The sequence below is a fragment of the Cyprinodon tularosa genome, unplaced genomic scaffold (genome assembly GCF_016077235.1).
Source record: "Cyprinodon tularosa strain WSP-4 unplaced genomic scaffold, ASM1607723v1 ctg110, whole genome shotgun sequence".
Classification (NCBI taxonomy): domain Eukaryota; kingdom Metazoa; phylum Chordata; class Actinopteri; order Cyprinodontiformes; family Cyprinodontidae; genus Cyprinodon; species Cyprinodon tularosa.
In genome coordinates, this window is record NW_024037894.1 from 861,316 (window position 1) to 873,782 (window position 12,467).

General features: G+C 39.6%; 1 protein-coding gene across 1 annotated transcript; it reads left to right on the top strand.

Annotated features, from left to right (window-relative positions):
* The first annotated feature begins 2,671 nt into the window (after window positions 1-2,671).
* On the top strand, window positions 2,672-11,591 carry ppm1nb (protein phosphatase, Mg2+/Mn2+ dependent, 1Nb (putative)). Its single transcript, XM_038296939.1, has 6 exons — window positions 2,672-3,446; window positions 3,520-4,091; window positions 6,600-6,717; window positions 8,719-8,833; window positions 8,929-8,992; window positions 9,103-11,591. Exons 1-6 carry the CDS (start codon window positions 3,041-3,043, stop codon window positions 9,118-9,120), a joined length of 1,293 nt encoding a protein of 430 aa, XP_038152867.1. The 5' UTR covers window positions 2,672-3,040; the 3' UTR covers window positions 9,121-11,591.
* The last annotated feature ends 876 nt before the right edge of the window (window positions 11,592-12,467 follow it).

Here is a 12,467-nt window from a genome sequence, read left to right on the forward strand (position 1 = left end):
TAGCCTCAGTTTCCTGTTCTTAGCTGAAAGGAGTGGCACCCGGTGTGGTCTTCTGCTGCTGTAGCCCATCTGCCTCAAAGTTCGACGTACTGTGCGTTCAGAGATGCTCTTCTGCCCACCTTGGTTGTAACGGGTGGTTATTTGAGTCACTGTTGCCCTTCTATCAGCTCGAACCAGTCTGGCCATTCTCCTCTGACCTCTGGCATCAACAAGGCATTTCCGCCCACAGAACTGCCGTTCACTGGATGTTTTTTCTTTTTCGGACCATTCTCTGTAAACCCTAGAGGTGATTGTGCGTGAAAATCCCAGTAGATCAGCAGTTTCTGAAATACTCAGACCAGCCCTTCTGGCACCAACAATCATGCCACGTTCAAAGTCACTCAAATCACCTTTCTTCCCCATACTGATGCTCGCTTTGAACTGCAGGAAATTGTCTTGACCATGTCTACATGCCTAAATGCACTGAGTTGCCGCCATGTGATTGGCTGCTTAGAAATTAAGTGTTAACGAGCAGTTGGACAGGTGTACCTAATAAAGTGGCCGGTGAGTGTAGATCTCATTATGTTTTTGATATATGAACATTCTCTGTCTGTTCTGGTCTGCGATGCTGCAGACTCGTTAAGTGGAGCTTTGCTTTATAGAATACACCTCTGGTTTTTTATTTACTTTCATTTTTTTTTATAACTTTGCAGATTCAAGTCAAATGTGAGAAATTGTTTTAATGTGTGTATAGCACAGAGACAGAAGTGAAAAAAATCTGCACAGATCTGCTAAACCTGCGTAGTCAGAGCCTCTCTATACGCAGTCAGTGGAAAATAATCAGATTGGAGACTAAAAAGTCGTATGCAGCCAGTGTGTTCAGGCCTTTAGTTTAAAGGTGACACCTACTCTGTTAACTCCTCCCTGCCAGTAAGTGGTGCCCTTGTGCTGCCTCATTCATCCCTTCAGTTGCCAGGTATGCCAGCAAATATTTAGCTAAGCTTTCCAGAAGGAAAACAGCAACCTCTACAATGAGCCCCTTTGCTTCCTTAAGTTGTCTCCAATGTTCTCCCTGATTCTGTTTCTTTTTTGTATTATTTGTATATTCTTTGAATATACGTAGTACTGCTCTTCAAAATATGGTATATTAGAACTGTCAAAATTTATGAAAGAATGACTTACATACTATGTGTTTTTTCAGTGAAATGTATTATATTATTCAGCAGAACATGTTCTGTGTGTTCTTTTTTATGATAATTTTCATGAAAATGTTGTAGCTATGTCCTTGAAATAAAGTGATGTGTGAAGTGCCCTGGAAATGAAAAGGGACCCTCCATTAGTCATCTTTCTGCTTAAAAGGTAAGATGTTTCCCAGAGGCGTTAAAAGTATTAATGTTTATTTCTCCAGTAGAAGTATAAATCCTGCTGTTAAAAAACATGTTTGTAGAAGCTAGTGGATCAACTTAAGCTTTTTACTCGTGAAAAAGTGTAAAAGCACCATTTCTAAAACCACTTAAAGTATAAAAGGAAAAGTAATGCAGGAAAAAATGTTAAGGACAGAAGCTTTACTGCATTACCCTATTAAAGGAACCTTTTTCTACAAATTTGGATGATAACTTCCCTAGACTTCATTTTCTTAGTTTTATAACTAATGGTAACAGTTCAAAATTTAATTTTGCATCATCTTGAAAAACTATTTATTTTGGTATTTGGTGAACAACAAGTTGGGGCAAGATTTAGTAGAGGTCAGGGCTGGATTTTTATAGGCTTCAGAGGCAACCACAAAGAAATTCATTGTCTGGATGAAACTAATTATTTTTATTTAATTTTTTTTATTTTAAGACCAACAAAACTAATTAATCTATTTTTAATGTAAAGAGAAGAAAATTAAAATATAGATAGCCAATATTTCTACCTAAGTAAGGAAGTATTAGTACTTTGTTACTTGATACCTCAGACTAAAGGAGAGAAAATTACAGAAGGATCCTGGAAAAAAACCTGTTTGAGGCGAAAATAGACTTGAGATGGTTGCAGGTTCAAACTCTAACAGGAAACAACCAACTAACAAAGAAGTCCTGCACTGCAAAGATTGAAATACAGGGAAGTTAAATAAGTAAAGACAATTTTCCAATGAAATGAGATGATTTACATTTACAAATACGAAAAGACAAATGCATTCTGATATCTGCATGAGAGTTAGAAAAACTATTTTGATAAACGTAAAAAGTCGACATCTTTGCCTGTCAGTGAACAAGGCAAGCAGGAGCAGTTCTGAAAAGCTCAGAGAAATGCAGAAAAAGGTCAAATACAAAATGTAAAAATCAAAAAACAATGATTGTTCAATTCTACTCTAAGATAAATAATTATAGAGAGGTTACATTTGAAATTACGTGTTAGGAAGAGCCGTTTATCACCTTGTTAAATGCATAGGAATTGTAATATCCCTTTAAAGAGATTATCTACAGCCGAGTTCTACCATCGCATCACATGTTTTCTAAATGGCTGTAATCCACAATCCTATAATCCCAACCGATCAAAGGTTGAGATTAGCATCAGTCTGGAAGAGCCAGAGCTGCAGATAGGACGACGATGACAGAGGGAGAGCTCAGGCATGATGGCGGCAACGCTGCACAGAAAGAGATTGGTGCACACAAATAGCCGGCCAATCACAGAGCAGGCAGAGGGAATAACAAGGCCCAGGGTGTTTGGTGGGGTGGGTGGGCTGGAAAGCAGGGTAGAGCTATGAAAAAGCAAGGAAGTAGGTGAAATCACAGCTTCAGAGAGGAGACACCAACAAAGAGGAGGGATAGAGATGAGTGGAGGAGAGAGCGCCGATCAGTGAGCTCTCCAGAGAGGAAGACGAAGGAGATGAGCAGCCAGAGAGGGAGGGAGGGTGAGCAGCCAGCACAGAGGACATCCATCAGCTGAAGTAGCCATGCTCTGAGCCCTGGAGCAGCAGGGCTACGCAGACAGAGCACAGGCCCTGAATCAGGCCACCGCTCAGCCCTACATCCCTTCCACAGACAGCAGATCCTATCCTCCTCCGCTGCAAGCAAGAACCATGAGGACGGCCCGGAAGGGCAGCGTGGAGATGCCTGCATTTGTGAGACAGCTGGTCAAAGAAACAGAGAAGAGGGTCAGCTCTTTCTTCAAAGGAGGCCGTGGGGGAGCATCGGACGGGGAGCAGCCAGGGGAGGGGGAGAAAGAGGAGGTCATTCCCAGCCCCTACCTAGACCGACCAGTACTGGACAAGCTGACAGAGGAGGGCTGTGCCCGGTGGGGCCTTACCTACGCCCTGGGGAGCATGCAGGGCTGGAGGGCCAACATGGAGGACTTCCACAACTGTGTATCACAGCTGGGGGGAGAGCTTGCAGAGTGGAGCTTCTTCGCCGTATTTGACGGCCACGCCGGCAGCAGCGTGGCTCAGTACTGCTCTCAGCACCTTCTGGGTCACATCCTGGCCACAGGTAGAGTTCACAAAAAACACACGATGCGCACTGGTTTGTATTTTATCTCAGCTCACCCCTTCTGTGCACACAGCTGGTGTCCGACTGGAGGACCACCCTGAAAAAGTGAAAGGGGCCATCACAGAGGGCTTCATGCAAACAGACAAGCACCTGCACTCAGTGGCCCGGCGAGAAGGCTGGGAGAGAGGCGGCACCACCGTGGTGTCCGCCCTCATCTCGCCATATTACATCTACATTGCCAACTGTGGCGACTCCAGGGCCATGCTGTGCCGCTCGGGGCAGGTGTTCTTCTCCACTGAGGACCACAAACCCTACTGCCCTCTGGAGAAGGAGCGAATTGAAAGTGCCGGCGGGTCAGTGTCCCTTCAGAGAATCAACGGCTCCCTGGCCGTGTCCCGGGCTTTGGGGGACTTCAGCTACAAAGGGGCAGAAAATCGGACCCCCAGCCAGCAGATGGTCTCACCAGAGCCAGAGGTGTGCATCATAGAGCGCTCGCCCTCGGACGAGTTCCTGGTTCTGGCCTGCGATGGGGTGTGGGACACCATCAGCAATGAGGAGCTCTGTGCTTTCATCCACAACCGGCTGCAGGTCTGCACGGACCTGAGGGATGTCTGCAGTCAGGTCATCGACCTCTGTCTGTACAAGGTCAGAGTAAAGCCAGTGAATCTTACCTTAAGGCTTTTTTTGATCACATTGTGGTCTGACTGCAACAACATCAACAAAGCCATTCACAAAGCCGTACATTATGCTTAATAGACTTTTATCTATGACCTAAAGGTTGTCAACATTTCCTTTAGGTTCAGTTTGGAGTAAGATTTTTGGGTACTCGTCACTTTTTTTTTTAAGAATGAATAATGGATACTTTCAAACTGACTTACATTTCACAGGTCAGGCTTCTCCATTAAGGGATTCAAGGCTAGTTGAACATGCTGGCCTATATTGTCATTTTCATATAACTTAGAAATAACTATTTTTGATAGGTAAAAACTCATAATTATGTCTCTTGGTTATACTTTCACCCATGTACTAGGTCACCATTTTTTCACCTGTGCAATGAATGCTGGGTTAATGACACGTTTACGTCTGACTGGAACCTAGAAAGTAAACACAAGAAGGCTAACATTAGCAGAGTTGTTTTTTTATTTTATTGCATTTGACTGGTGTAAATTTAGACAATGCTACAATGAAAGGCTGCCTCAAAGTTTTCATAGAGCTATGACTAGAGCTATCACTGTTAGCAGAATCTAACATTACATTCAAATCAAATCTGAAGATAATAATCGACTTTTTAAATTACAGTGACGTATCTTTCAGTCATAGTAACAAGTCATTTGGATTTATCTAAGAAATGTTTTAATCCTGATGCTAATTGTAAACAGCCTGAGTTAGACTTTGGAGCTCTTTGTTGCATAGCTCTCAATCTGGGTTAGCAGATGCTAACAGAAGCTGCACAAACACCAGCTTCCTTAGCCAACTTGAGCTCTGTTAGTTTGTCATGCCACAGGGGGGAAAAAGAGCACATACGGTTAGTCAGAATAACAGCTGAGCCCATAGCTAAGTCTAGGAGAGAAACAGGACTAAACACTGAAAAGAAGTCCCAATTCTATCATGTATCAGAAGGTGTTGATGGCAGCCTAACAGCTGACATTTCTCTCCAGGATGGAGTCACAGCCAATCAGGAACAGACTAGCTGAAGCTTCTTGGATGAGAGCATACATTTAAAGGTTGAACTAAAATAGTGCAGAATAGGATACTGGAGTTAGAATGCAACAATGATGAAAAGGGGTCCCTATGTCCTTCATTAGTCCAAGCCTATAGTAGCATAACTATAGATAACATAAGCTTTATCAAAAAGGAAAGTTTTAAGCCCACCCTTAAAAGTAGACAGGGTGTCTGCCTCATGGACTAAAACTGGTTGTTTGTACCACAGGAGAGGAGCCTGATAAAAAAAAGATCTGCCTCTCATTCTACTTTTAGAAATTCTAGGAACCACTAGTAAACCTGCAGATTGAGAGTGAAGTGCTCTGTTGGGAACATAAGGAACAATCAGATCACTGATATCAGATGGAGCTTGGCCATTTAAGGCTTTATATGTGAGAAGGAGGGTTTCAAATTTTATTCTGGATTTAACAGGAAGCCAATGAAGGGAAGCCAAGATAGGAGAGATATGATCTCTCTTTTTAATTTTCATCAGAACTCTGGCTGCAGCATTTTTTTTTTATTTAGCTACAGTTTGTGGACTTCCTGATAGTAAAGAATTACAATAGTCCAGCCTTTGAAGTAACAGATGCATGGACTAGTTTCTCAGCATCACCCCTATATATAATTGTAATAATTGTAATGATAATATATATATATATATATATATATATATATATATATATATATATATATATATATATATATATATTATCATTATATATATATATATATATATATATATATATATATATATATATATATATTATCATTATATATATATATATATATATATATATATATATATATATATATATATATATATATATATATATATATATATATATATATATCAAATCTATGTGAATAGTAAATCCCCATTCTTGTATTGTGTCATTCTTATGGACACTGCTATTAAATGTTGCCTCTGAAGCCTATAAAAATCCAGCCCTGACCTCTACTAAATCTTCCATTTCATTTACACTGCAGTTACTTTTCATGGTCCAACAGATAGACTGCAGAGGTGTCCGAATATGTTAGAGTGATTTCTCCTGACTCTACTGAGGGATGGATCCATTTTAGAAACTCTCAGTGATTACATCCACCAAAAACCTTTTATCCTGTAATAAAACCAAAAGGTGTTTCTAGACCTTACTAGTTACTCTCCCAAATAAACATACCTTTTCCCCCACAATCCTACTTCCACACTGACCCCTGTCTGGACATCATGTCTCAGTTATGTAACAGAGGTTCAGTTTAGATTTGCTGAACAAACTAAACATGTCATGCTCAGTTTGCATTTCCTGTTCCCCTACATTGGCGTGACAGAGGTGTGCAGATCTTGGGACGATGCTGACCATCTCTGAAACACATTCATGCAGTGTGCTGACGTGTGTGAGGTCAGCCATTGTTGCTCATCCTGCTGATGCTGCTTTGCTTTGATCTGCTCCACAGGGCAGCCTGGACAACATCAGCATCATTTTGCTCTGCTTCCCTGGTGCCCCCCAACTGTCAGCGGTGGCGTTACACCAGGAGGCCGAGTTGGAGGACCTGCTGGAATCCAAAGTGGCAGGTCTGTTTACGTGTGAAATTGTTTATTATGCTAATCATCTGGTTCACTTAGCTTCTGAGGACCAACAAGCCTTATATAGTCTGGCCCTAATGTGGCGCACCCCCATCTTGCAAGATGTTAACATTTAGATTAAGGGTAAAAATATTAAATGCAAAAAGTAAATTTCTCCATTGTGAGATAAATCAAGTTCAATTTTATTTTATAATTTTTTTTTCTTAATTTGAGTGTGCATATTTCTGAATATAAGCTTCATCAAAGTCTTTTAAAAATATTAGTTCCTTTGCTCGTTTATCTTCTTGTTTTTACAATGGGATTTGTGTCAATGGACCCTAAGCAGGTTTTGGCACCTTTTACTTTTCAGCCAGAGAAGCCATCTATTAACATTTGAGGTTTAAGTTTATAGAGGCCAGAGGTGTGTAATGACTAGTTACATTTACTCTGCTTAATTTTGCTGCATTATCCTTTAATTTACCTTTATTTCAGCGAAAATGTGATGAAGTGCTGCTACTCTTACTTGAATGGAATCTCTGGCAACTCTTCCCATCATGAGAGACTTTGCCCAATAAAGAACAAGATGTTTTAAAGGACAATATACCAGAACAACAAACATTAAAAGTTTATTGTGAAATGTGTACGTTTTAATCTTAAGGCCTGAACGCACCGGTTACCTACGACTTTTTAATCTCCAATCTGATAATTTTCCATGTCACACTTACTGCGTATAGAGAGGCTCCGACTAGGCAGTGTGAGCAGATCTGTGCAGATTAATTTCACTTCTGTCTCTGTGCAATACACACATTAGAAAAAAATTCCTACATTTGACTGGAACGGATTAGGAAAAGTAATTAAAATAAAAACCAACATGGCATTCTTTAAAGCAAAGCTCCACTTAACGAGTCTGTGCAGCGTCTCAAACCAGAACAGACAGAGAATGTTCATATGTTAAAAACATAATGAGATCTACGTCTAAAGCAAAGAAACACAGAAATAAACTCCGTGGGCCGTTTTCTATTCTGACTGAGGCAGAGAGGTGATTCTCAGAAAGAGATCTGGGAAGTTTATCTAAGTTTTTCTCTCTTTTTTTGATAAAGAGGTGAGAGATATTACGCTGCGCTTATCTGCTCTGTCTGCCCCTCGTTATTTAGTTTTATTGAAGCTCAAAAAGGATCACTACTTTATATGTTTTCTGTCCTCCTGAAGTGCTATCATGGGTAAAGTTTCTATTTTAATATTTCATTCATGTTTTTGCACCACTCTGTCCTGCTTACTATAAACGCAATGTGCGACTCCAAACTGACTCTTTCCCTGTGAGATTAACAGATTTTAATTTGTATTTTCCTCCAAAGCAGATTTTTTTTACTTTGTAACTGTGCTGCTGTATTGCTGCGTAGTCCGACTAAAATAGACCTGGGCTCTATCTCAGTTGCAGCTACGCTGCCCCCTGCAGGAAACCATCCCCATTGACTTTCAGTGAGCGCTAAATGTGACGAACTCGTCCGACACGATTTTCTGTCGGATTTGACGCCAAATCGTAGTCAGTGTGTTCTGGCCTTTACTTTGTATTTTCTTACCCTGCTGTGTTATTTGGAAGTCAAGTGAAGATAAAGCAAAAAGTGTACTATATGTTGTTACCGGAACTGACTTATCCTATTCTAACATGTATACATTTCACACTTTAAGTATTAATTTCGCAAGTTTTATAACAAAAAATATCTATGCATTTTAATAAGTGTTTATTTCACTTACATTTGTTATTGAGTTATTAGACAGCATAGATATATTCATTTGAGTCTTTAAATATTTATTTTTCTAATTTACTTTTCTTTTTAAAACCTTTACTGAAGTAAATATACCATGAGGTAGTGCAATACCTACTTGAATACAAATTTTAGCAACTCTACCCAACTCTGATTAAAACTGTGTAAGAAAATGGTTGTAAACATGTACAAAGATACGTGGAAATACTTTACAAAAGTGTTTGTGTTTCCTGTAATCTGACAGAAATATATGATGAGTTATCAGCAACTGGGGAGGAGCCTGACCTCCTGTCAGTCCTCACGGTCCTGGCGTCCACCGCTATTCCTGGATTACCTCCTGGTGGAGGCATACAGAGCAAGTAAGATGAATAAAACATTACTGTAATAAAAAACAAAGCCACATTCTTGGTTCGTGATTACAAAAAAATCACCATGTTTTATCTGTGTGTTATAGGAGAAACTGTATTATCTCTGCTTACTATCATCAAAGAGAGACACACCAGCATGCAGTACCAAATGTGAGTCTTGACTACCCTGTGTCCTCAGTCTAAGCTCTGCAACTATTTTTTTCTTCATTCTGCAAAATAAGAAATTATTCCTGTGTTTTCTATAATGCTTGTCTCAACAGGCTGTGGGAACGTCATGAAGCCCTGGAGTGGAGACTGTCTCTAACCTGTAATTAATGTGAATATTGAACCTTTTTCCTAATGTGTCCAATCTAACCAAAAGGGATATCACATGACCTGGCAAAGGTGTCAGTTTACATCATGTTAGAAAGCAAGGAAATGGTGAAAGCAGTGAGTGGCATGCAAAAAATAAAAGAAATCTAATAGAGACTTAAAGTTTATATATTTATATGAGACAAATATTTTGTAAAACTCAGATGCAGAGCAAGCAATGAACCTCTGGCGCTAATCCAGTGAACACACAGCCCAGCTAATATTTCAAAACCAACTGTGACACGGTACATTTTTATCAGTTGAAAACCTTGACTTTTTCATGCGCATATTAAAGATTTAAATATAATAGTATAAAAAAAGTTGAACAGTTTAAACTCAATTTCTGTTTCAGCTTTAAAGCTATAACTATAAGTAAACATACAGGTGGATATTTGTTCCTACTAGGCTTTTAGCTGGCAATGTGTAAGGGCGTACATTGTATGCCCTTTACTAAAAAAAATTACAAATTGTATGCCCTGTTTTTTGGGATGTACGGTTTTGGTACCCCCTAATTTGCCTCTGGAAACTTCACTCAAATTTTCAAAATTTCTGAAACAGCAGATAAACCAATGAGAGAAGCTGATCTAGGAGGTGGCAAGGAGACAGACTGCTGAGGCAGAGCGCTATGATCAATCCCCTGAAACAGTTTATTAACGCCTAAATTAACTTAAAATGACAAAACCTGCAGGCAAAGTATGTTCACTTTTATTATTCTGGTGCCTGCCGTTTGTACCACGTACCTGAAAAACGGTAACATCTACTTCCAGCTGCCACCAACAGTAGGTTAAAAACACCCCAGAGGCTAACGGGCCTGAGGCAGCTGCTGCTGGGGATTCCCAGTGACAGCGCACTGCCTGTATGTGGGGATCTGAGCGGCTCAGACAGAGAAATAATATTTGAAGGCAGGATGGTAATCTGGATTAACTGACTGCACAGATGATGTTTTAAGGTGGACTTTCTCACCTAAAAATTTATTAAAACTACTTTTTACCCACTGATCACTGCAAATATAGCAAAGCCGCTCTCATTAAACACAGGAGCAGCAGAAACATTAGACGCATCTGAACACACTTTACTGGACGTCTGACTTTAATGTGGACAAGCATCAGAAATTAAGCAGCAGAAGCTTTTTTGATGCTTAAAACGTGTTCGCTGTGAACGTAGCATTAGACTTTCTGATTGTTTCAATTAACCTATGAAACATAATATTGTACCTAAAAATTATCTCACGTCTTCCTTAAGAAATTTCCACCAAATGGTCAAGAAAACATGCCTCCCATAATCAGGACAGGAGTAATGTTGGGACAAAGACAAAAAGTTTGCTGCATTCCACCTCAATGTGCAGGAAATAGCATTTCAGAGAGTCTAAATTTCTACGTTTCCTGGGGGAAGGAAAACCCCGGAGCCCCCTACACTGCACAAAGCCTGAAGATGTGATAAATATGCCTAGCTAAAAGCCTGTTTCTTACTTACAGTCAGAAAGAGTCAGGAACCCGTTTATATGATTTTTATGCAGTAGTAGCCATTCAAAATTTCTCCACTTTCAATGGCTGTTCCTCTACAAATCCTTTTTAAACGTCAATATTTGTACCAAAATATTATTTCTGTCATGATTTGTGGACAATAAGATTAAGACAAACGTCATCTCCTGAAAAAACCCTTTAATGCAGTGAAAGGATGGAGTCAGGAAAAAGATATGCAAGAGGGGGGTCACTCCAGTGGCTGGGAGTTGGAGGGGATTTTGCTGGGGGTTGGAGGGAAGTGGGCTGCTGCCATCCAGCTGGAGTTTGACTAGGAAGGACCATTTTGAACGGCTGCTACTGTAGCTGGTGAAAAGCAGATGATTACAAATTTATCAACTTACATGTATACATATTTTTTAAACTTCATTCCTACAGTGGCTGAGAAGTGCAAATATACAGGAAATGACTGCAAACACAACACTGAGATAAGCAAATATAAATGTTAGACCAAAGGAAAAATTCTTCAAAATCGAAATGATACAATCACAGAAAACGGAGAACAGTCAAGTGCAAACGTACGCAAAGACATAAATGATGCTAACAAAAAACATATGCAAAGTCAACATACAGCAACTAGCAAAAACCTCCTGCAAGTTAAAAGAAGTGATTCCAACCACTAGGGGGAGACAGTCTCAAGCTCATGTGGAATCAGGCGTTAAATAAAGACATAAATGCGCAGAGAGATAAAGAGTTGGTTTGTGTATGTTTATTTTCATGCCTGAGGATCTGGTCCCTAGGAGTAAATTTTTACTAAAGTTTATGTTCTGGTCCGGTCTGTGTTGGTGAATGTCTCCCCCTTGTGGTTTGGAGCATTTTCTTTATGTGGAGCTTGTTTACAGCTTTTCTGAAGTTGCAGTTGTTTTTTGTACTTTCTTTGTACAAAAAATTTTTTCTTTGTATTTGTATGTCAGCATCATTAATGTGTTTGCTGTGCATCTGTACATGACGCTGCATTCAGCATTTCTCCTTTAGATGTGTTTTATGTGTTTCTCTAATTTACTGTCCTGGTCTCATTCTGGTCTTGGATATGCTACACCCACAATGAATTTTATGATTCAGAATAAGAAATCCTCTTTTGACAGCATTGGCTGTCTTTGTGTTTTTATTAGAGCTGCAGGGAAAGAGCTGTTCATCAGGATGTTTGACCAGAACGTACCCAGAAACAGCCTAAACATCTACTTACTGAAAAATCAAAATTTAACAGTTTCATGTTGACTGATTTGCCATGTTTGTAAGCATTCTGCAATTGTCTGTAAAATGTATTTTTCTGGTGAATTGTTCATGTACTGTGTCGCCTTATTCATCCTTTCAATGGAGCATAAAACATCAGCAAGAACCGATGGAACGGGTCACTCACTGCATTGGTTCTGTTATCTATACCATAGTGCATCATCCTGTTATATTTTTGTGTCATTTTCTGGGGATATCTGAATAAAGAACATATGACTAATTGGATTTTCTGTTTCATTTGTTCACCTAAAAGAAGAAAAATTAATATACTGTAGTATAATTTTAGCAGAATATCAGCGGAAAACCATGTCCTAAAAACAATTTGTGTAATAAAAAAATATATATATTTAAAGTGTACATTTACATACAAAAACATTGCTGAACGCCGTTGCAATCTGCTGACCATACTCTTCCATCTCCGAACTTTGTAACCTTTGCAGCTTTAGCTCCGGCTTCAGTAAACACAAATGTTAATGGCATTCTCAGAGCGCTACCCGTAGTCATATCCCTCTTTGCATCTC

Excerpts from the sequence above, each read along its gene's own strand:
- ppm1nb (XM_038296939.1), top strand. The coding sequence starts at position 3,041 with ATGAGGACGGCCCGGAAGGGCAGCGTGGAGATGCCTGCATTTGTGAGA. Across the intron at positions 3,447-3,519 it reads GGGTCACATCCTGGCCACAG|CTGGTGTCCGACTGGAGGAC; the intron begins GTAGAGTTCACA and ends CTGTGCACACAG. Across the intron at positions 8,834-8,928 it reads GGTGGAGGCATACAGAGCAA|GAGAAACTGTATTATCTCTG; the intron begins GTAAGATGAATA and ends TGTGTGTTATAG.